Here is a 25,939-nt window from a genome sequence, read left to right as displayed (position 1 = left end):
ATATAAGCAAATTCCTCAGGGTTAATGACTAATGACAATAAGTGCAGAACAGATACCAACACCAGTTACTTCTATCTGAAACTCTAAAAAAACAAAACAAAAACCAAGCTGTCTTTTTTCTTTGATTCACAGGTTGGTGCTCAATCCACTGAGCCACAGCAGCCAGGGCCCAAGCTGTCTTTTTTTGGCTGTGACTAAATCATAGCTAAATCAACAGTTAAGAGAGGTATCGATCAGACTGCTCGAATTCTTCTAAACTGCATCAAAATACAAAACAGAAAGTTTTCTTTGATTCACAGCACAAAGAACAGCTAAATCTTTAGGAAGTGACTTCCAAATTCCTTACTATGGCTTTCAAGTCACAAGGTCTAATCCTGGCTTTCTTCACATCTCTAAATTCTTGATAAACAGCAGAAAATCGCTATCACTGTTTGATTTCAAAGACAGGACAAAGAGCAAGGAGTCATTTTAAAAGCAGGTACTTAGGGGACAGGGAGCAGATGGGGGCTTACCCTAGTTTTTATTATTGTGGTAGAAATAAAAGACAAATTTTAGCGAAGTACCAAATGTTGCTGTTTCCTTGTTTATTTAGCAATAAAGACTTATCCCACAACCATCCTACGCAACTCAGAACAACAATCTATAAACTATTTAACACTATTTTATACATGTTTGCAATGAAAAGCAGTTAAAGCAGCAACTATAAATTCCTTAGGTATATAACAGTTCCTCTATTATGCCATGTCATTATCCTCAAGTGTTTTGGAATTTAAAAAACAAAGTTTTCCATTTGTATAAACCTCCCTCAAATTAAATTTTTAATTGTTTGTAAACATATTAAATACAGTAGCAATTTTCTGGTGTCAAATGTATAAAAACATAATTGTGTTTATATGTGAAAGTAGTATGCATACCTCAAAAAATAATTAAGAATTAAATCAGGTATATTTTCAGGTTAAAAAGAAAAAAAAACATGATTCAGTGATTTAGTTTTTGAAAAGCATAGCAGATTCACAGTACTTTCTTATATATTTTATAGTTCAATATATTATTTTGTATGTTCTAAGAACTATTTTTGGAAAAAATAAAGTTAGACTAGCAGGTACTTACCTCAAAAATAAAAAGTATAGCATCCAATTCCTCCCTTTGAGACTTGTGACCTAAAAAATTTTTACAAAAAAATATTTTAAACATAACCTTTTTATCTTCATTGTTAACAACCACTTAGCCTAAAATACTTCTACCACTAAAGTTTTTTCTCAGGGATTTTTAATAAAATATTTAAAGCATTCTGTTCAATGTGAATACAATATTAGAGTATCTCTCTCTACTCTTTTTCAACAATTAAATTTATATAGATTTATGTCTAAAAACAAATCATAATATATTACAGAAAAGTTTTAAATGAACTCTGTCTGAAAATGACTGCTGAAAACTGACACATGCTCCTAGGGGAGAGCAAAGGAGAGGAAACAAGTAAACCTGACCAGGAACAAGGCAAATCTCCTAAGCCTACTCAAAGTAATAAGAATAGTACTATTAAACCACAGTTGTGAGCAGGCTATTAAAAGCTATGTGACTGAAAACGGACTCATGGACATGGACAACAGTGTGGGGATTGCTGCAGGGTAGGGAATATGAGGGAAATCAATGGTAATGGGGAAAAATACAATCAAGGTTAATTTTTTTAAAAAAGCTAATTGACTAAAAAAAGGAAGCAATACTAAAATTCCACAGTCCAAGACTCTATTTTTAAATGGACATATATGACAATTATTTGAAACATCAACATAAACCAGAATTGATTTTTAACATCTTACCTTTCTGTTTAAGACTAGCTTCAATAGTCACAAAATTCTCAAAGAACACATAATATATATGTGAAAAATGTTGGTCAAAAAATTGTTTAAGATCGATAGACTCTGCATTCTCTGAAAAATAAATGAAAGGTTATGGTGATTACTATTTACATATATGTTAAATTATGTTGAGCAAATATGATAGTGACAAGTTTCCTTCAAAAAAGTCATTTAACTGCTCATAAAATTCTATGCTATTAAAATATTTGAGGTATGTATTTATTTATCCACATTCTTGTTCTCACAGCTTTAGTTTTTAAAGATTTTAGCTTTAATTTTAAGAACTGATCAACGGATCATAACCTTTGTTTCCTAAAAAAAAAAAAAGCCTTAGAAAGACATTCAAGATCATTAACCAAACCAACAAAAGAAGCTCAATTTTCAATTCACAGATATGCCTCTAGTTTCTTCCTAAGACAGTTTAAAATTACTTATTTCCACTGACTAATAATATATCATGTCTAAAATACATGTATTCAGTAAATAGGTACAGGCTTTATAAATAAGTACTTAAAGTATTACAAAGCTTAAATACAGATAATACTGCTCTAATAGAACTGTCAGTATAATCCAGGGCATGCAAAACTAAATATACAGGGCTGGGCAAAGTAGGTTTCCAGTTATATGTGGGACAGTTTCTTCTTGTATTATTATTTACTAATTATTATATTATTTGTATTTTAACTGTAAACCAACTTTTCCCACACCTATATAATTGTACCCAAAGTAGACAATGTTAAGTTCTGAAAATGAAGTGACAAAGTATAATGGCAATTTAGAAACACAAAATTATTTTCAAAGCTCAAAAAGGTATGAAAGTGGAGAAAGAAGAAATGCCTGAGGACATATTACTTGAAAAGACCTTCAAAGAGAGGAAGGACTTTGGACATGAATTCATGGGGCTGAACAGGAAGGGCATTCTACACATAAAAAAACAGAATGAAGAACATTATGATTATGTGAATCATAATAGGATCCAGCAAAAGGATTCATCTGGTTAGAGCTTAGAGCATTTTAATAAAAATAAAACTGCAAAAGTATCCTTGAGATAACGCTATGAAACGTTCTCAATGCAAAGTAAGAAGACTGAATTTATTACTTAAAGCAAGACATCTGTAGGTGTATAGTATGTATTCATGCATTTTGTTGTTTGGCTTATTTTTCTGGGGAAGTAAGGTTAAAGAAAAAAGGAAACAGCAAACTTTCTTTTTTTAGCCTTTCTGCTGTAGGCCTCAGTGGCTGCTGTCAAAATGGTCAAGTTTATGAAACCTGAGAAGGTGGTGCTGGTCCTGGCCAGATGCTACTTCGGAAGCAAAGTGCTCATCTTCACGGACACTGAAGATAGCACTTCAGACCATCCCTATATCCATGCTTTGGTGCCTGGAAGTGACCACTATCCCTGCAAAGTGACAGCTGCCATTGGCCAGAAAGAAAATTGCCAAGAGGTCAAAGATCAAGTCTTTTGTGAAAGTTTCTAACTATAATCACTCCATGCCCACAAGGTACTGTAGGGATATCCCCTTGGACAAAACTGTTGTCAACTAGGAGATTTTCAGAAGCCCTGCTCTGAGACTCAAGGCCCAGTGGGAGGCCAAGAACAAGTTCAAAGAGAGGTACAAGACTGGTAAGAACAAATGGTTCATCAAAGAGCTGCAGTTTTAGATCTTTTTGGTTTCACTCATCAAAAATAAAAAAGCAAACAAACCAAAAAAAACCACCATACAACACCCTTTTACTTTATGTACTTCCAACTATTCAAGTTTGTTTATGAATAAAGCACGTAATTTTTTTATAATAAAAAATAAATTGGAAGCCTGGCTGGTGTGGTTCAGTGGATTGAGTGCAGACCTATGAACCGAAGGGTCTTCAGTTTGATTCCCAGGCAGGGCATGCATATGCCTGGGTTGCAGGCCAGGTCCCCAGCTGGGGGCGCACAAAAGGCAACCACATATTGATGTTTCTCTCCCTCTCTTTCTTCCTCCCTTCCTCTCTCTCTAAAACAAAATAAATAAAATCTTTTAAAAATAAATTAGAAAAAGCCGACTAAAAAAATCAAAATTCTTTTACCTGGGAGTGAGAGACAATAAACTATTATTTGTTAATAAACTTGAGTTAAGGTAAATATCAATGAATTTCTTGGAGTGCTCTAACATTCAATGGAAGATTTAAGAATAAAGTTAAATGGTAACAATATATAGATAGTACTTTAAACTCTCTGTTATGTATTATCTTTCCTATGATATTCATAGTAAGTCCTTAGTGATGTCTCATCTATGGAATTTTCCAAGACTGTTTCCCATTTGCTCTACTGTCCCAAAGGAAAAGATAGATGCCTTCTATCTCTTCTCTATTCTCCTAGATTCTCTATANAATGGAAGATTTAAGAATAAAGTTAAATGGTAATATATAGATAGTACTTTAAACTCTCTGTTATGTATTATCTTTCCTATGATATTCATAGTAAGTCCTTAGTGATGTCTCATCTATGGAATTTTCCAAGACTGTTTCCCATTTGCTCTACTGTCCCAAAGGAAAAGATAGATGCCTTCTATCTCTTCTCTATTCTCCTAGATTCTCTATATTTCTCTCTTATGGAAATAACTATATTTCAAGAGTTCTCTTATCCTTTTTTCTAGGACTAGTCTATAGCTCCTTTTTTTAAAGTATATTTTATTGATTACGTTATTACAGTTGCCTCATTTTTCCCCTCCCTTTTATTCCCCTTCACCCAGTACAACCATTCCCCCTCCAGCCTTCCTCCCAGGCATGTGCCCTGACTGGGAATCAAACGAGCAACTCTTTGGTATGCAGGCCAGCACTCTGTCCACTGAGCCACACCACCCAGGGCCTACTGTTAATTCTTAAAAGTTCTCACCACATGAAATAAATTTTGCAATTACGGATATGATGACATATCAGCTAGATTTACCATAGTGATCATTTTGCAATTATAAAATATTGAATCATTATGTTGTACACCTGAAACTAATACTAGGTTATTTTTCAATTACACCTCAATTTTTTAAAAAGAATAAAGCTGGAGAACTGATGCTTTCCAATTTCTAAACCTACTACAAAGCTAATTATAAGACAGAGTGGTGCTGGAGTAAGGACAGACACACAAATGAACTGAATAAAATTTGGAGTCCAGAAATAAAATCTTACACTGATGGTCGAATGATTTTTAACAAGGATATTAAGACAACACAATGGGGGAAAATAGTTTTTTCAACAAATGGTGCTGGGACAACTGGATATTCAAAAGATTGAAACAGTATAACTACCTCATACCATATAGAAAAATTTAACTCAAAATAGACCAAAACACTACATGTAAAAGCAAAATTTAAAAAACTCTTATAAGAAAACATGACCTTGGAGTAGTCAATTGTTGCTTAGATATGACACCAAAGCAAAAGCAACAACAACAACAACAAAATAAACTGGACTTCACCAAAACTCAAAACTTTTTTGCTTCAAATGACACTGAAACAAACCTACAGGTACTGGCTGGTGTGGCTCAGTGGATTGAGTGCCGGCCTTCAAACCAAAGGCAGTTTGATTCCCAGTCAGGGCACACGCCTCGGTTGTGGGCCAGTTATCTGGCAGGGGGCACTCGAGAAGCAACCACACACTGATGTTTCTCTCCCTCTGTTTCTCCCTCCCCTCTACTCTCTCTAAAAATAAATAAGTAAAATCTTTTTAAAAAAATCTACAGAATGAAAAATATATTTGAAAACTATATGCCTGACATGGCACTAGTATTCAGAATCTAGAAAGAACTCTTAGAACTCAACTATAAAAAGAAACATAACCCAATTAAAAATAGGCAAGGTGGGTTGTGGGCTGGGGCCCCACTTAGGCGCACGCAAGAAGCACCTGACTGATGTACCTCTTGCACGTCAATGTTTCTCTCCCTCTCCCCCACCCCCCGTCCCCTCTCTCTAAAAATAAATAAATAAAATCTTAAGCAAAAGGCAAGGGATTTGAATAGACATGTGAAAAAAAAGATACACAAATGACTAATAAGCACATGAAAAGATGCTCATCATCATGAGTCATAATGGAAGTGCAAATCAAAGCCACAATGAGATGTGATTTCCTATCCACTACAATGGCTACGTTAGCATAGGTAGCTAAAGATTAATAAAGGTAACAAAGGAAACCAGACATTATGCATAATCAATTAGGGAGCATAAACCTGCTCAACCAAGAAGCTACAGCTTCACAAACCCCAAGGGGGTGTCACATATTGCCAGGCCAAGGGGATTAATACCCCTCCCTACCTGTACAAAGAGGAAAAACTGACTTTGCAATCTCCCTAGTCCACTAGCCCAGACTACAGGGGAAGGTAAGCACATGGGCAATAGGAGGAAAGACGGCAACCACAGAGGCCTATTAGTCTAGCCTGGGGAAAAGACTGGACTGGATAGGGACATGTAACTTCAAAGATCTAGGAAGTAGAAACCATCTGGCCCTAGCAGCCCCACAGCTGACAGACACATGGACTCCAACCGTAGGCTTCTGGCACAGCCAGGAACAGTTCTAAGCTACCTAGATGGGGATTGAGACTGCTGATGGCACAGAACTTTTGGACCTTGGCCTGTTTCTGACTTGACGAAGAGAAGACTGACTGGACTTCTTCCATGATTAAATGAAAGGTGATGAGACTTTGAGAACCCAGGGGCACACCTTGATTCTGCACCTGGCACCACAAATAAATCTTACCATGCCATAATCTCCCATACATGGGTCTCCTGGAATGCTTTCTTTTTACATTTCAAGAAACCCACTTCACCAGCAACAGCTGTACTCAGAAACATGAATAAGAACAAGTGCTGGCAAGCATGTAGGGAAATTTGGATCTTCATACGTTGCTGGTGGAATATAATTGATGTAGCTGTTTTAGAAACAGTTTGGCAGTTTTCCAAAAATTAAATATAGAATTATCATATGACCCAGCAATTCACCTCCTAGAACATATATACCCAAGAATTGAAAATTGGGCCATACAAATACTTATAACATTATTATTCATCATAGTCAATAAGTGGAAATAATCCAGATGTCCATCAATTTATGAATGGATAAACAAAATGTGATATATCCATAAAACTGAATATTATTCAGCCATAAAGAGTAATGAAGTACTGCTGTATATTAAAATGTGGATGAACTTTGAAAACATTACATTAAATAAAACTAATAGTAAGTAAAAATAGCCAGAAACAAAAGACCACATATTTTATTATTTCATTTACAATGAAACGCATAGAGCAGTCAAATCAATAGAGATAAAAAGTAGGTTAATGGTTGCCAGGGCAAGGAGTATCGGGAAATACAGAGTGACTGACTGGTAATGAGGGCAGGTTTCTGTTCTTTTTCTTATTTTGCTGATCTATCCTTTTATGTAGTCTAATATTCAACTCATGACATCCCAATTTATGAGGTCTGCCAGACTCTTAACTGAACCTGAGAGCTAGTCTGAAAAGAAAGTTAATGGAAATCAGAATGAAAAAAAATAAATTTTTTTCTAAGTCTAGAAATTGTAAACTGTTATATCACCAATTACTGAAGTTTACTGCAACCAAATGCATTACCCTCACTTTTATAGAATCAAGACTAGCTAGCTCTTAGTATATCATTACATAAAACACTGTCTTCTATTTTTTTTAATTGAGTAGTCAGACAATAGGAGAGCAATCAAAATACAGCACTCCTGATATTCTGGATCTAATTCCACACCTCCAAAATAAAAACTAATGTCTCATTTCATTTCCATACACTCAAAGGCATTCATTTGTACAATGAAAATAATTAAGCATATGCATATTTGAAGAATAACAGAGTATATACTATTACATTGGGGGGAGAATATACTTTAAAACAACAGAGGATAAAGGCAGAATAAGATAGAATGTATTCAATTCTGAACACACTGTAGAGACCACGCTTCTCAAACTATCGTCCAAGGGCTAGTTTTTTGTTTTTAATTCCAATTCACTATGTACTAATGCTTTACAATAAATGAATTACTAGAAAAGAAAGTGAAGAGCACAGAGAATGGTCTACCAAGGGTGTCCAACCCTTTAGTGTCTCTGGGCCATACTGGAAAAAGAGTTGTCTTGATCCACACATTAAATACATTGTGACACATAATCACAAAAAATCTCATAATGTCTTAATTTATGATTTTGTGTTGGGCTACATTCATAGCCATCTGGGGCCACAGGCTAGACACCCCTGGATGGCATCCCTAAATAAGACAAGTCTACTAATCAATGCTTGGATGTCACAGCATCATCAAATTGGCATGAGCTCAACACTTTTCATTTCTGCATTCAACTATTACAGATGTGTAGTAAAACAGCTGATAAGCCAGTACCAGTCTTCAGACTACACTTTGAATAGCAGTAGCACTGACTGGGAAGGAATGATGCAGAGTTACAGTGTACAGGCTGAGTAGCCTTGATACTAATTAGTGCTAGCAGTGAGAAATCTGTTCCGACTATGAATTCACCAATAAAACGAGGATTTCAAAGAGCAGTATGAGTTGCATAATCTCTACTTCCTAAATCCTCATTAAAACCTGGTTATCAAATCTCATAAATCATCTTCCAAGTGTCTCCCACTCATTCATTTCTATTCACCTTGCTGTTAAATCATCATTTCTAGGGTAAGCTTGTTAGACCACTGACTTCCAGTTTCCTGCATTCATATCTATGCTCTCACCATTATCCTCACTGTAGAAGTCAGAGATGCAATATGGCTCCAGCAGTAAAGGCATCTGGGAAATGCTGGACTCTGTTTAAACTTCTGTGATTGTTTATCTCTGTAGCTTCAGGCTTGACTAGTAGCCAAAATGCTGCACAAAGATAAATGTCATACCTCCTAGGAAGAAGGATGATGAATGTATAAAATATAGGTAACTGGCTGCTATTACCTGTTAACTCAGAAATGCATTGGTCCTGGGAGGGGGTGGATTTTTCCCACCTGGCCACCCCAGGAAGCAAGCAGCTGCACAACACTTGTATATAAGTTTCCCCTATTAAAGCTATTACGAATTTGAATAAGGCTGCATGTCAGTTCTTCAAAATCTATCCAGAATTCAGACTTTTGGGGGCTTTCCACAACATTCACCCAAACTGCTCTTCTTTTACTTCTATTCAAATGCTCAGCATCTTTCAAGGTACAGCTCAAAAGTTATTGCCCCATAATACTTTCTTCAAAATCACTGATTCAATCCAATCCCTCTCTGTTTTATAGTAATAACATGTTATATATTTAACATGATTCTTTTATTATTCCATCAACTCCTTTACTCCTTTGCAGTTGCCCAAAACCTAGCAAAGCACTCTATATAGTTATTAAAATAATTGCTCAGATCCACCATTTTCAGATTTTTATAGAAAGAAATGGAAGTACAAATTATTTCTCTTCAAGACATTTTACATGAAATGGCATGTTTATAACAAGTGACTTATAGTATTGTAATACCCAACTTGCCTCTAGAAGGCTTCAAGGATAATAGATGGAAAAGGAAAACTGACTGGAAACCTTGAAGTTGCTAATTTAAAAGAATTTAGATAATGGTAACAAATTTGGGGTAACACAAACTTACAGTTTAGTAGCTGTGAGACTGAGTGAGTAAAGAGTGAAGACACAAAATAGTCACTGTAGCCAAGCTAACAAAATTCATTGGATCCAAGTTTCAACATGAGTAATAGACTTTATTTTACTTTAGCCTGAGGACTTAAATTTGTGTGTGTGTGTGTGTGTGCGCGCACACACACACACAAATCCTACAGGTAGCCCTCAGAAGAATTTAGAAAAGAATGTTCAAGTAAAGAATTAGGAAAGACTGTTTACCTGTCTCGACCATCTGACATCAATTACCCAGTCACTGGACATCTGGAACATTATCATCTTGAACCAATTCAGAGACTAAGAATGCAGGACTGATTCTTCTCAAGAATTTATTGTGGACGAGAAAGGGGTCACATACTAAACCTGACAAGCTCAGGGCAGGACTGCAAGGTGGACCTTACAAACTCAGAGTCCCAAAGTTACCAGAGTATGGTGTGAATGAGAACTAAATGAGAATCATGGCCAGTAGGCATGTCCTAGGCCAGTTTCTTCCTTGATGATCAGTCTTTGACTTAACTGAGCTGATCTACTGTCTTTTTGCATCTCTATTAATGTACCTTTGAAATGTTAGAGTAACTTCCCTTTACAGACCTCTCAACACACACACTCTCCCACCACAGCAGAAGACCACAGAACCCTTCATTTTTATCATTAGAGTGTAATTGTTAACTGTTAACTATTTTTTATTCATCAGTGTAACAGAAATGTGTGTCTATTTTTTTTTACTTTCTATCTGATCCCAGAGATTTCCCCACTTTGCTTTCTCTCGCCTCCCTAATCTATCACCAATGGATTTCATGTAACCCCCTCATATCTTCTTTTGAGACAAGCCAGGATGAGTGGAATAGGGAAACTGAGATAAACAGTTAAAGAAGCAGTTTATAGCCATCTAGTAAATTGCAAAATCCTATCCTGTGTACCCAAGGACACTTAAGGGTAAACAATTTACACTTCTCCCCAACCAGAAGGTAAACAGCTTCCAGTTAGTGCCATTTGCCAACCACACTCAAGGACAGACAAAGTTAAGGGAATAAATCTCAGTTTGGTACATCAGCATACAGCTGATGAACATACTATTGAGATCCTCCCCAATAGTTCCCCTAAACACCCAGCCTTTAAAAACCCTCAAAGGAAGGTCCCAGCATGCTTTCTCCCTCTGGGTAGTATGCCAGAAGCTTTCCCTCTCCCTCTTCTTCCCCTACAGCAGGGTGTCAAACTCATTTTCACCAAGGGCCACATTAGTCTTGAGGTTGCCTTCAAAGGGCTGAATGTAATTTTGGGACCATATAAATATAACTACTCCTTAACAGTTAAGCTAGAGCTTGGCGCTGCCCCCAGGTAGAAATAAAGTGCCAGGCCAGATAAAACAAGGTGGAGGGCAGGATTTGGCCTGGGGGCCTTGTGTTTGCTACCTGTGCCCAATAGGCATGCATCTCTTAAAACTCTTAAGGGACCCAGGAGGCTGGCATCCAGGGAGCAATGGGCAGTGGAAATGTGTCCCAGGCTAACCCCTTGAAACTATTCCCAAGACCCCCTTTTCTCTGACTTCTTGGTAAGCCAAAGCAGTCTACCCTAGGGTAATTTCCCCACCTAGTCCCTCTCCTGTGGCTTCTTCTAGCCTAGGCCTTTCCTTGTTTCACTTTCCCCAGCTTTAATAAAAGTCCTCTAAAAATCTAAAAATCATAGAAATCTTTTCTACACTAAGTCAATTACCCACACATTACCAGCCATCCCTAGGCAGACCTGCTCAGGGCCAGGACCCCTCTGATGAAACACTGTATTATGCAAGATGCAAAACTGCCCTTTTGGGGAGCATTTTCTCGATCCATTGAGAATTTGCTTCCTGGCAATTGCTGTCAATTTGGCTCATATAAACTCATAAAAACTATTTTCGATTTGGACGTTTCATACGTTGACAATACTTTTTATTATGAGAACTCTCAGCTTTTCTCATTCCTTCAAAACACCTGGGTAGTGTTTAATGATTTGCAAATGTGAAGACCCTGGAATAGAGACATGACTTGCCTCTTTGCACAACCACATCAAAATTACAATGAAAATATAGAACAACCATCACTCAGAACTGTAAGAAATTGAGCTGAATGGAAGTCTGACAACTACGAAATTAAAGAAACCACAACCATCCTGACTGGCAGGAGGGGCACAGATGTAGAACAGGCTGGTTCATCACCTGCCTGGTGGTATGGTAGGTAAAATTTGGGAGGGAGCCCTGGCAGGTGTGCCTCAATGGACTGAGCACACTGGCCTGCGAACCAGAAGGTTGCCAGTTCAACTCCCGGTCAGGGCACATGCCTGGGTTGAGGACCAGGTTCAATAGTCACAAAATTCTCAAAGAACACATAATATATATGTTGGGGGTGTGTGAGAGGCAATCAGCTGATGTATCTCTTACTCATCGATGTTTCTCTCCCTCTCTTTCTCCCTCCCTTCCCCTCTCTCTAAAAATACATAAAACATTTTTTAAAAATTCAGGAGCAATATCTTAGGACTGAGGATTCCCAGCCCCACACCAGGGCCCCTAGCCCAGGGTTCCAGTGCCAGGAAGATAAGTTCCCACAACATCTGGCTGCAAAAACCAGCAAGGATTGATTCCGTGGAAGAAACTGCTGGAGCCTCAAGCAGTTCCTCTTAGAGAACCCGCACAGGGACTCATGTACTCAGACTCATTTCCTCTGAGCACCAGGGAAGCAGTCTGAAAGGCACCAGTGGCATACAGGGAAGAACTGAAGTATCTGGCATCAGGGTGAGCCGAGGCCACTGTCCCTTTTCTAAAATCTCCCTCCACAGAGCTGGCAGGCTGGTGCCACATCTGAGACTCCATCAACCTGGCTAACACTCTTTGACCAGTCCTGGAGATCACCAGGGACTCTGCCCCAGCCAACTTATAGACCCACCTAAGCTGCTTTTCCACATGAATGGCTGGTCTTGGCTTTTGCTACACAACTTCCTAAGTCCCATGATATAAACAACAGCTGGCCTCAGTGAGCCCCAGGCCTGGCATTAGCAGCAGCCAGGTTCTGGATTCTCAGCTTGGCTTTACCTGGGAATCTCCAAGCCCACCACAAGTAGCAGCCTTCTTTATATGTCAGCCAGGGTGGCCCAAGGCAAAGCACAGGTGAGGGCTGACTTTGACCCCCCTGGAAATTCCAGGGCCAGAGCACCCAGTGGAAAGCTACAGACCATGTCAGAGTACCGCCACCCTGCCCCTGCAGTTAATCCTCCATGCAGGACGCAGATTGGTGGTAAGTGATCACAGCCAATTCTTGCAGCTGACTGACTTGAATAAATCCCTCCCACTGATCTGCCGACAGCAAGCAAGGCTCAACTACAAGAGAAGGGTGTACTGAGGCCACATAAAGGGCACACCTCAAATACCCAGCTTGAAAGACAGAGGAGGTTGTGCCACTGGACCCTACAGGACACATACTACATTAGACCACACTACCAAGACACGGAGTCAACACATCTTTACCTAATACACAGAAACAAACACAGGGAGCCTGCCAAAACGAGGAGACAAAGAAACATGGCTCAAATGAAAGAACAGATCAAAACTCCAGGCAAAGAGCTAAATGAAATAGAGATGAGTGAATTATCAGATGCAGAGTTCAAAACACTGCTTATACGGATGTTCAAGGAACTTAGTGAGGACCTCAGCATCATAAAAAAAAGATCCAGCCCTGGCTGGTGTAGCTCAGTGGATTGAGTGCAGGCCTGCGAACCAGAGGATCGTGGTTCAATTCCCAGTCAGGGCACATGCCTGGGTTGCAGGCCAGTTCCCAGCAGGGGACTCACGAGAGGCAACTGTACATTGATACTTCTCTCCTTCTCTCCTTCCCTTCCTCTCTAAAGATAAATAAATAAAATCTTTTAAAAAATAAAAAATAAAATAAATAAAAAAGATCCAGTCAGAAAAGACGTTTTCACTATTGAAATAAAGAACAATTTTCAGAGAAGCAACAGTAGAGCAGATGAAGCCAAGAATCAAATCAATGATTTGGAACACAAGGAAGCAAAAACAACCAAGCAGAACAAGAAAAAAGAATTTAAAAAAGAGGATAGTATAAGCAGCCTCTGGGACAACTTCAAGTGGTCCAACATTTGCCAGAAAGAAAAGAAAAAGAGCAAGAAATTGGAAATCTATTTGAAAAAATAATGAAAGAAAACTTCTCTAATTTGGTGGAGAAAATAGACATGCAAGTTTAGGAAGCACAGATTGTCCCAAACAAGATGGACACAAAGAGGCCCACTTAGAGACATATTCTAATTAAAATGACAAAGGTTAAGCATTAAGAATCTTAAAAGCAGCAAGAGGAAAGAGGTCAGTTACTTACAGGGGAGTTCCCACAAAACGGTTAACTTTGCAGGCTAAAAGGGATTGGCAAGAAATATTCGAAGTCACAAAAAGCAGGGGCCTATAGCCAAGATTGCTCTACCCAGTAAAGATATCACTTAGAATTAATTGAAGGGCAGATAAAGAGCTTCCAAGCCCTGGCTAGTGTGGTTCAGTGGACTGAGTGCCAGCCTGTGAACCAAAGGGTCACCTGTTGGATTCTCAGTCAGGGCACATGCCTGGGTCCTGGGTCAGGTCCCCAGTAGGGGGTGTGTGAGAGGCAACTTTCCCTCCCTCTTTCCTTCCCTAAATAGAAGTATATGAAATCTTTAAAAAAAAAGAACTTCCCAAATAAGAAAAAACTAAAGGAGTCCATCATCACCAAACCATTATTATATGAAATGTTAAAGAGACTTTACTGAAGAAAAAGAAAAAGGTCAAAACTATCAACAAAATGGCAAAAGAAATACATATCTATCAACAACTGAATTTAAAGAACTAAGCAAACAAGAAGAACGGGGACAGAATCATAGATACAGACAGCATTTTGATGGTTGACAGATGGGATCGGGATGTGGAGGAATGGGTGGAGAGGTGAGGGGATTAAGAAATACAAATAGGTAGTTACAGAATAGCCATGGGGATATAAGGTACAGTACAGGAAATGGAGTAGCCGATGAACTTATATGCATGACCCATGGGCATGAACCATGGTGGGGACTGTCTGAGGGAGTAAGGGATGCTGGGTGGAAGGGTGTAAAGGGGAAAAATGGGACAAGTGTAATAGCATAATCAATCAAATATAATTTAGAAAAAAGACTCGACCCTTGAATAAAAACTCTGTCAATTAATTCTAGTGACAACTCCTAATTTACTTATGCTTGGTCAACAAGAACTATAAATATATTTGGTCTTTACCCCCATTTCTGGCACAGAGCTCCTAAAACCACTGAAATGTCCTAAGTGCTGAGAGTGATAAAGATCTTTTGTTATGTTAATCAGGTGAATTTTGAAAAACCGCCTAAGATTGTGGGCTGGTTGCCAATGCTGTCAACCACATGATTGAGGTTTGAAACTTTCAGTTCTACCCCCAAACTCTGGGGAGGAGAAAAGGCTGGTGACTGAGTTTAATTAACAATGACCCATAATTTAGTCAATCATGACTGATGAAGCCTCTATTAAAACCAAAAGGACAGCTCTTCTGTCCTCTTTTTTTCAGGTTCCACATTAGGGAACCTGAACACTTTGTGCCACCATGCTGGGCAGGCCCCAAGATCTACAATGGAAGCTCCTTCATTCACTGTTGATTAGTATCCTTTAATATCCTTTGTAATAAATTGCCAATCTAGTGAGTAAACACGTGTCCTGCGTTCTGTCAGCCATTCTGACAAATTAGTAAAACCCAAGGAGAGGGTTGTTGGAACCTCTTATTTGTAGCAGGTCAGTCAGAAGCATAAGTAACAACCTGGGCTTGCAATGGGCATTTGAAGTGGAGAGCACTGTTGTAGAACTGAGCTCTCTATCTGTGGAATCTTTTTCTATCTCTGGGTTGATAGTGTCAAAATTTAGCTAAAATTTCAGACACCCTGCTAGTGTCCAAAAACTGCTTGTTGGTGTAGGGAAGTATGTGCACATATATGCACACATATAAATTGGGTCCAGGAACTCTTTTCACTAGCTATTTTAATTTAGTTTTAGGTGGGGAGGGAAAGAGTAATGTTGCTAAGTGACACAATGTAAGGACTTCCTTGTGTTCACTAGAAATAAAATACCAACAATGAATTTTATTTCCTATTATTCATTCAATTCTTTGTTTTCCCAAAATGTATTACTTTTAGATAATTTTTCTCTGATTTATCCTTATTTTTTTAAGATTTTAAAAAATTTTTGGAGAGGGGGAAGGGAGAAAGAGAGGGAGAATCATCGACGTGTGACTATGTGGAGAGCAGGACTGTATAAAATGACATCAATCCAGTCAAACAATATGGCTGCCAGGTCAGCCACACTTAGAGTATGTGCAATCGAGTCTGGTTCAAGAAGGAAACTACTAAAGTCATGCCTGGCAAGGGGAGTGTTCAAGTTATTTGCACAAGTGACCCAAACAGACATGTCTATAGAGGTGGAATATCCTAGAATGAGCTCACCAGGAATTTCTTGACGACTTATCAAGGGTCTCAAGGTACTTATCAAAGGACTCAGAAGGGGGTAGGTACACTGCCCTCAAGGACATAAAAAGAGGGGACCTCAGACCACTGCCAAGACAGCTAAGCTCCACACACCAAGAGATGCTGCTCCACTCTATGCTGATCTCCTAACTGCACTGCTGCTGGAGACTCTGCCCTCCTGGACAGAAGACTTCGTTGGTCCTCCTGCAGACCCAACTCCACAAGATTTTGCGTTGCAAGACACTGACAGCTCCCTTGCCCACCTTGCTGTCTACTGGACCCACTGGCTGAGACTCTGGGACTACAGTTTGTTACCCTCATTGACTGCTGTGTTATATTCCTCCTAGATCAGGGGTGTCAAACTCATTTTCACCTGGAGGCCACATCAGCCTCGCAGTTGCCTTCAAAGTTACTGAATAAATGTAACTACTGCTTAACTAGGGTCAAGGAGCTCAGTGCTGCTCCAGGGTAGAAACAAGGTTACATGTGTGACTCTTGCTTATTCCTTGGTGCTGGGTTGCTCTAAAGGCAGCTTGCTGAGCCATCATCCAGCTGACTTATGGGAAAGACTCCTTCTTAAAGACCCATTCGGCATGGCCTCCAAGGGTGCTTGTAATGGACAAAGACATCCATCAGTTGCCTCTCCAATGGAACTGGTAACCTTTGCTTTTGCAGGATGACGCCCAACCAACTGAGTCACAGCAATCAAGGCTACCCTTATTTTTAAATAGTTAAAAGACTGAGAACAGATTTCTAGCCAAGATAGAGGCATAGATAGACACCCTGTGCCCCCTCGCACAACCAAAAGAAGGACAACAACAATTTAAAAACAAAAACCCACCAGAAATCACAGAAAATCGAACTGTATGGAAATCTGACAACCAAGAAGTTAAAGTAGTCATATTCATCCAGACTAGTATGAAGGGTGGAGATAGGCAGCCTCGAAGAGAGGACTCACAGCAAGGCTGTGGCTGGCAGACCCAGTGAGGTGGCAGATTGTGGAGCCTGCACAAGGCTGCAGCTGCCGAGCAAGGCAGCAACGGACTGGGCAGTCCCACATTCTCTCGCACATAAACCAGGTGAAACAAAGGGGGAGTGGGAACTCCCAGCCTCACCTTAAAGTTCCTTGAAGAGACTCACAAGGTGCTAGAACGTACACAAACCCACCCACACAAGAATCAGCACCAGAAGAACCTAATTTGCTTGTGGAAGCAGGGGAAGTGACTGAAATCCAGCAGAGAGGGGAGCAAGTACCACTATTCTCACACCCCTCCCCCACAACAGCGTCACAAAGCACCAACATGGGTTGCCCCACCTGGGGGGAATATCTAAGGCTCTGCCCCTCACTAACATAACAGCTGCGTCAAGACAAAAAAAATGGCCCAAAAAAGAGAACAGATCAAAATTCTAACTAAGTGACAAAGAGATAGGCAACCTATCAGATGCACAGTTGAAAACACTGGTGATCAGGATGCTCACAAAAATCGGTTGACTTTGGTTGCAAGTTAGCTGAAAAAATGAAGGCTAGGCTAAGTGACATAAAGGAAAATCTACAGGGAACTAATAGTGATGGAAAGGAAACTAGGACTCAAATCAATGGTGTGGACCAGAAGGAAGAAACAAACATCCAATCAGAAAAGAATGAAGAAACAAGAATTCAAAAAACTGTGAGGCTTAGGAACACCCAGGACATCTTTAAACATTCCAACACCCAAATTATAGGGGTACCAGAAGGAGAGGATGAAGAGCAACAAGTGGAAAAGTTATTTGAACAAATAATAAAGGAGAACTTCCCCAATCTGGCAAAGGAAATAGACTTCCAGGAAGTCCAGGAAGCTCTGGGAGTCCCAAAGAAACTGGACCCAAGGAGGAACACACCAAGGCATATCATGATTACATCACCCAAGATTAAAATGAGAGAGAATCCTATAAGCAGCAAGAGATAAGCAGGCAGTTACTTACAAAGTTTAGTTCCCATAAGACTGTCAGGTAATTTCTCAAAAGAGACCTTACAGGCAAGACGGGGCTGGGAAGAAGTATTCCAAGTCATGAAAGGCGAGGACCTATACCCAAGCTTGCTCTATCCAGCAAAGCTTTCACTTAGAATGGAAGGACAGATAAAGTGCTCCCCAGATAAGGTCAAGTTAAAGGAGTTCATCATCAACAAGCCCTTATAATACATATGAAATGTTAAAGGGATTTATCTGAGAAAAAGAAGATTAAAAAATATGTACAGTAAAATGACAGCAAACTCACAATTATTAACAACCATACCTAAAAAAAAAAACCAAAAACAAACTAAGCAAACAAATAGAACAGGAACAGAACCTCAGAAAAGGAGATCACATGGAGGGTTATCAATGGGGGAGCGGCGGAGGGAGAGGGGGGAAGGTACAAGAGAATAAGGAGCATAGACAGTAGGTAGAAAATAGACAGGGGAGGGTAAGAACAGTATGGGAAAAGTAGAAGCCAAAGAACTTATATGTATGACATATGGACATGAACTAAAGCAGGGGAATGTGGGTGGGAGGGGGCGTGTAGGGTGGAGAGGAGTGAAGGGGGGGAAATGGAACAACTGTAATAGCATAATCAATATATTAAATCAATATATTTTTAAAAAAGACTGAGAATGGCACTGGCTGGTGTGGCTCAGGGGACTGAGCTCCAGCCTGCAAACCAAAGGGTCACTGATTTGATTTCTAGTCAGGTCACATGCCTAGGTTGCTTGCCAAGTACCTGGTGGGGGGTGCATGAGAGGCAAACACACATTGATGTTTCTCTCTCTCTCTTTTTCTCTCTCCCTTCCCCTCTCTCTAAAAATAAATAAATAAAATCTTTAAAAAATACCAGACGGAGAATAAACTACAAAATCTAGACTACCATGAAAATTATCAGTGGTTTGTATTCACTTTATTTCTTAAGAATAAATTTTTACTTGACTTTCAATAGGTCATAATAGCTCTGGTTCAATTTTATCACCTTTAAGCTTCTGATTAAATAAAATTGAAATAATGTTTTAAATTCTTCCATAAATTCTGTTTCAAATGCATTTTTTCATATAATCTTCCAACAATATGAGGTACTATTACTTTAATTTTATAGACAGGTAAATTATCTATAAAAGTGTTAAATAAATAATGTAGCTGAGATCAGAATCCAGATACTCTGACTTTCTCCACTATATCTTCCTACTTACTAGCTATTTAATACTTAAGTTTCCTTGGGGATTAATTACTATTTACCACACTGGGCTACTGCAGGGATTAAGTAAGGTAACACATATAAAATGCTTGTTTCAGAGCCAACCACATAAAAGTGGTCAAAATATTAGCTATTATTAACAACATTTGACAGCTGCTTCTATAAGAATGCTCACTCCTTAAAAACTTCTTAAAGAAGGGGGGGAGATAGAAGGGGATTAACAGTAAAAGATAGTCAAAAAATGAAAATATATCTGAAACATACTTTTGTGTTCATGTGAAAAAAATCAACCTATTTATTTAGTAATTATTAGAATGCTAATAATTCCTGAGAATCATAATACTCAACTGTAAGAATATACTTAAAATTCAAAAGTAATCCCCAAAATGAGTACTTAAATTGGTTCAAATTATTGACTATTCTAAATAACAGTGCACAGATCTTACACACTTATCCACTTACATCCTCAGAATACTAAGAAATGGAAATGGTGGTTTCAAAAGGTATGCATATGTACATTTTAAATTATGATACTTAACAGTCAATTGCCCTCTAGTTTACATTCTGCCAGCAACGTGTGAGTCTGTCAGTCTGTCTCATGTCTTGACACCACAATTTATAACCTTTTCCAAATTTTAACATTTAACATTCCAAATGTTAACATTTTATAAATGTTAACAATTTACAAACTAAGAAAATTAACTCTTGTAAATACATTGCAAATGTTTCTTAGTTTGCTATTTGTCTTTTAACACTGTTAATGATGACTTGAACTGTTAGAAATTTAAAATATTTTACATTAAAAAAATTTATCATTGCCATGACAATTTCTAAATTTGGGGTAAGTTCTAGGATTGCCCTTCCCTATTCCAATATTTAAAATAATTGTGCTTATTTTGTTCTTCCACTTTCTATTGAAGAATTAGAGTTACTGAGATTTTAGTCTGTTATAAGATATAAAGTAGTGGTTCATATGCTTTTATCCAAATGACCATTCTTTCTTCTTGACCTGTATCTCAATCACCATTTAATGAAGTAGTCACCTGAGATCCTTCTATAGGAAGCAGAAGTCATCCTTTTAAATGTAATCTTCTTTTAAAATGTAACTTTCTTGACCATAAAAAAAATATGCCACCCTGGCCAGGTGATTCAGTTGGTTGGATCATTATCCCACCAAAAGGTTGCAGGTTCAATTCCCAGCCAGGAAATATGCCTAGAATGTGGGTTTGATTTCCAGGGTGTGTACAGGGAGGCAACTGATTGATATTTCTCTCTCACATGGATGTTTCTTTCTCTCTCTAAAAAATCAATTTAAAACATCCTTGGGGAAACATTAAAAACATATTTAATAAAAATAAAACAAAATGTGCTTACTCTTTTACTATTTATTTAAAAAGATACAGAAGTCTTTCTTAGAGGAAAAAATTAAATTTTAATTTATAAACATTAAGGAAAACCTAAATAAATAACTAAAGACTCCTCAGGATAGAAAAAGTAGATAATCTAGAGATGTCAATCTCTTCCAAATTACATATACAGATTCAAAGCAATCCAATTTAAACAAACAAAAAACCCCAAACAATAACACCATTGAATTTAACCAAATGATTCTCAAAGTCTTATGGAGGAGCAAAAGGCCAAATCACCAAGAGATTTGTATTAGTCCCCACTGGTTGCTATGACAAATTAAGAGCCACCAACCTGTTGTTTTGTTGTGTCTTCACATCACATTCTCCTCTATGTCTGTCTATAGGTAAGTTTACTCTGTTAAACAGAGTGAAGGGTGTACACTTTAAAGTTAAAATGTTGTTAGGCTCATCAGACATAGTTTTCTAATAATTACATGTTATATAAGGGTCATAAAGGTTGCTTTCGATAATGGGGGAAGTTATAATAAACTCTGCCATAATGCCATAAACATTTTTCAGTTAATGTACTGGTTTTTGTTTTTCATTATTGTATTTTACATAGTGCAGATTCTGAAACAATTTTTTTTTGCACAGGTACTAAAGGCAACACAATGTTTCCTTCTGATGAGAATGCTGACTTTAAGTGTTTTTTTCTACCATTGTCAACTGATAGGAAGTTGCTCACAAAAGAGCAACTTTGCTCTCTTCATACCTAACATGTTACAGTAATTGATGCACTGCATAATATTTACTGAGTATCAATCATATGCCAGGCACTGTGCATATGTAGCCATATGAACATAAAATGATACACCTCTGCCTTAGCAAGGTATGAAAATGTAGGAATGCAAATAAATAATTACATTATAATAAAATAAACAGATTACTAGAAGTAAATACATACAGTGCAGAAGCTCCTATATTTACCTGATAGGGAAGGAAGAGTAGAAGCTGTCAGGTGTAAGAGAGATGGGAAGGTAGTATAGTACAGTAATAATATTAGCAAAGGTACAGGCAACTCAGAAAGTGATTTCTGTTTCATTGTTACTGAAATGGAAAGTACACAGAGGGAACAAGAAGCTAAAGAAGACAATGTTATAGGCAAAGATAAATTTAAGTTGGGATACTCAAGAGTTTGAGGTGTCTGTGGGATACCCTCACATTCACTTATCTTTTTCTATCACATTGTCAAAGATGAAAGTTTCATGTATAAATGACCTAGAGGATGGCAATACCATTTACAGAAATAGAAAAAAACCCATGTAGATTGTGTACACATTTCATTTTAGAAAAGAACAGATCTAACAAACATACTTATCACCTATTTTTCTATTTTCTCCAAGGTCTCTTTCTACTACAACAATGCTTCTAAAAAAAGACACATAAGATAACATACGAACACATATCCACACAAATAGTGATGGAATTTAGAATCAAGAAAAAATATTTTAACAACAACAGAACACTTGCTTTCTTTACTAAGACACAGAAAACTTGTAACCCAACATGCTTCTCTTTTCACTTTAGCTGCTAGGAAATCTAAGAACCAAATTCAATGCCTGACTGCTCATCTCTGGAATCTGATAATGTTTCTTTTCTTTAAATTGTAGGCATTCGGTTCTATATCACTAACTGTTCTATTTCACATTTTATTCAGTCCTATAAGCCATGTAAAACCGTTTAGATGCAATAAAATCCTTAATAAAAGAAATGTTGATGAAAAGACGGCATGCAGTATTTGAAACAGCTAAGCAAATTAATCAGTAACATTGTTTATGCAGATAACCTTTTCAAAAATAACAAAGGTAAAGTATTTCAATGAGGTCAAATAATTTTTCAAATGAGATTCAAATTAAAGAATATAAATTCAAGAGTATATACTAATGTCATATATACATAAAGTTAATTTTGCATATCAAACCTTAAAAACATATTCAAATACATTATTTTATAGGTAATTTACAGTTGACAATGACTCATGCATTTTCAGCCATATCTGTTCAAGTTAATTTATACCATTTAGATTGTTTAGTTAATGAACATATATTTCTTTCCTTATACATTACCATTTATATCGACTGAACATGAGTTTTTTACTTTTCTGATTTATTTTAATATAATTTTCTTTGTGCAAAACTAATATATTCAGATATAACAAATATAATATATTCGATATATTGGAGATATATCAAATATACTTCAGTAATCAATTGATTTTTCTCTAAATACAAAAAATTTAAAAATGGAAGCCAAGTTGCTTTCTATGAAGCCAACTTTCAGTCTCACTCACTTATGACAAGCTATTATCATCAGCATCTGATGTCCAGTGTCTTGGAAACTTATTTATGTTTCAGGATTTGGGCGGCTTGTTTCAAGCAGATATGGAAATTAGGTAAAGTCATTCCTGACAGACAGCAAACAAACAGATGCACCTTTGACTTCTGCTTACTGAAGAATTTCTTGGCCATGGTGAGAGAAAAGTGAATCCAGACAGAGCCAGGAGAATCCATGTTGAGAAAATGACCTGACAGTCCAAGAAGACCAAGGTAAATTAGTTCACAGAACAGAGCATCAAAGAGGAGACAGGTGCATATAGTGACAACTGAGGAAACTTGTGAAAATCCCCTTCCAGTATGATCATAACACATTGTAAGGAAACTTCTCAAACAGCAGAAGGAACTATGTGAAAGAACTTGACAGAATAGTACCAGAGGTTTACATAAGAGCAAGACAGAGTACCTGTTCCCAAGAGCTGAGTGGGCTATAAAAAACACCCCTCATAATTAACAGGGCATTTGGGTAGAATACATAGGAAGGTATTAATACCCAGGCAAGTAATAATTAGCCCTAGATGGACCCATTCAACAAATTGTAAAAACGAGACCTAAAATGACCAAACTGTTTCCAGGCAATTTAACAGCATCCCAGAAAAAAAGCTCAAGACTTTATAAGAATACCAAAATACCTAGTAGCTAAGAAGGTAAAATTCACAATCAGACATCCAAAGATTATTCAATGTACAAAGAAGCAAGAAAACCACCCAGGATGAGAGAAAAATCAGCTGATTGATCCAAATTTGACAGATGTTAGAATGAGCAGAGAACTACTATGTTATTTTAATTGTATTCTCTATGTTCAAATATTAAGGTGTATAAGGCATATAGACAAAATAATTTCCATATATAATATATAACACAAAATTAACTAGATTAAAAACTATGATGTCTGAGATGAAAAATGAGCTAGATAAACAGATTGCATATAGCAAAAGACTAGTGAACCTTAAGACACAGCAATAGAAACTATCCAAGATAAACAGAGAAAAAAGATTCCAAACAAATTAAAATGTCAGTACTTTTCCTGCTATGAGACTGTCCAATATATGAATATTATTCTCAAATATACTTATCTAATATATACTAATAAGCTAATAAATTTCAAAAAGGTATTTGAAAAATAAGTGGGCAGCCCTGGCTAGTGTGGCTCAGTGGATTAAGCACCAGCTTGCAAACTGACAGGTTACCCGTTTGGTTTCCAGTCAGGGCACATGCCTAGGTTGCCAGCCAGGTCTCCAGTTGAGGGCGAGTGAGAGGTGACCAACCCATCCATATACTGCTCACATATTGGTGTTTCCCTCCCACTCTTTCCCCTAACTCTCTCTCTAAAAGTGAATTTAAAAAATCTTTAAAAAACCAACACCAAATTAAAAGACAACCTACTGAATGTGAGAAAATATTTGAAAATCACATATCTAATGTGGGGTTAATATCCAAAACATATAAAGAGCTCATACAACTTTACAGCAAAATAACAAATAATCCAACTAAAAAATGGGCAGAGGAGTCCTGGCTGGTGTAGTTCAGTTGGCTGGATTGTCATGCCGTAAACCAAAAGGTTGCGAGTTTGACTCCTGGTCAGGGTACATGGCTAGGCTGCAGGTTCGATCTCTGGTGCGGGCATGGATGAGAGACAACTGATGGATATTTCTTTCTCACATCGATGTTTCTCTCTCTTCCCCACCCCCCCTTTCCTTTCTCTAAAATCAGTAAGTACGCCTTTAGGTGAGATTAAAAAAATTGAGTAGAGGATCTGAATAGACTTTTTTCTCAAGACATACAGATAGCCAACAGGTATATAAAAAGGTGCTCCACCTCACTAATCATCAGGGAAAAGTAAATTAAGTACACACTGAGATATCACCTCACACTTGTTAGGATGGCTATTGTTAAGAAGACAAGACATAACTGTTGGCAAGGATGTGGAGAAAAGAAAACCCTCGTGCACTATTGGTGAAGATGTAGATTGCTAGAAACACCATGGAAAACACCTGTAAAAATAAAAAACAGACCTACCATATGACCCAACAATTTCATTTCTGGGTATATATCTGAAAGAAATAAAATCACCACCTTGAAGAGATATCTGTACCCCCATGTTCACTGCAGCATTTACAATACGCAAAACATACAAACAGCCAAAGTGTTCCTCGACAAATGAATGCATCAAGAAGATACGGGGTATGTGTGTTTACACATATACATACACACACAATAGAACATTATTTGGCCATAAAAAAGAAGAAAATCCTGTCATTTGCTACAATACAGATGAATTCTGAGGGCTTTATGTGAAGTGAAATAAGTCAGAGAAAGTTAAACACTGTTTGACGATATAATATACAAAACCTAAAAAACCCCAAACTCATGGAGGCAGAGAGCACAGCGGTGGCTGCTAGAGGAAGGGGGTGGCGGTAGGGAAATGAGGGAAGGTGGTCAAAAGATATAAAATTCCACTCATAAGATAAATTCCGAAGATGTCACCCAAACATCTCAAGTAAAAGGTTGCAATTATTAGATAAGATAAAAAAGTAAAACTCAAACATACGCTATCAACAAAAAATCCACTTAACAGATTTAAGAGACAGGAAAATATATGTACTACTAACAACAGTCAATTAAAGTGAAAGTAGCTACATTACTATCAAAGTAGATTCCAGAGCAAAGACTATTATGAAGGATAAAGAGACCATTTCATAATAATAAAGGAATCAATTTATCAAGACAAAATAATAATCCCAAATGCTTAGGAACCTAATTACAGAGCTTCAAAATACATGAAGCAAAATTTGATAGAAATGCAAAAATAAATAGACAAATCCACAATTATAGCCAGAAGCTTCAGCACTACCACTCCACCTCCAGTAAGTAACTGATAAAAACAAGTAGACAGACAGAAATTCAGCAAGGATCTTCAATATAGACTTGAACAACTCTCTCAAGAAACTTGTCCTAATTGATATTTTTA

At 37.6% G+C, this 25,939-nt stretch overlaps 1 protein-coding gene and 1 pseudogene across 13 annotated transcripts in view; one reads left to right on the top strand and one right to left on the bottom strand.

Moving 5' to 3' along the window:
* RALGAPA1 (Ral GTPase activating protein catalytic subunit alpha 1) overlaps positions 1-25,939 on the bottom strand; it is a 265,494-nt gene that overhangs the window by 227,748 nt on the left and 11,807 nt on the right. For all 13 annotated transcript variants that reach the window (XM_037056449.1, XM_037056448.1, XM_037056442.1 and 10 more), the window contains exons 2-3: positions 1,821-1,931; positions 1,111-1,160 (exon numbers count right to left, since the gene is read on the bottom strand). In XM_037056449.1, the coding sequence (XP_036912344.1) occupies positions 1,111-1,160; positions 1,821-1,931 (161 nt within the window). The remainder of the gene's footprint in view (positions 1-1,110; positions 1,161-1,820; positions 1,932-25,939) is intronic.
* LOC118993926 (60S ribosomal protein L27-like) lies at positions 3,068-3,521 on the top strand (annotated as a pseudogene).

The sequence above is a fragment of the Sturnira hondurensis genome, unplaced genomic scaffold (assembly GCF_014824575.4).
Source record: "Sturnira hondurensis isolate 20B ecotype Veracruz unplaced genomic scaffold, ASM1482457v3 Scaffold0008948, whole genome shotgun sequence".
Taxonomy (NCBI): domain Eukaryota; kingdom Metazoa; phylum Chordata; class Mammalia; order Chiroptera; family Phyllostomidae; genus Sturnira; species Sturnira hondurensis.
Note: the sequence above shows the minus strand (reverse complement) of the source record. Positions and strands in the feature narration are given on the sequence as shown.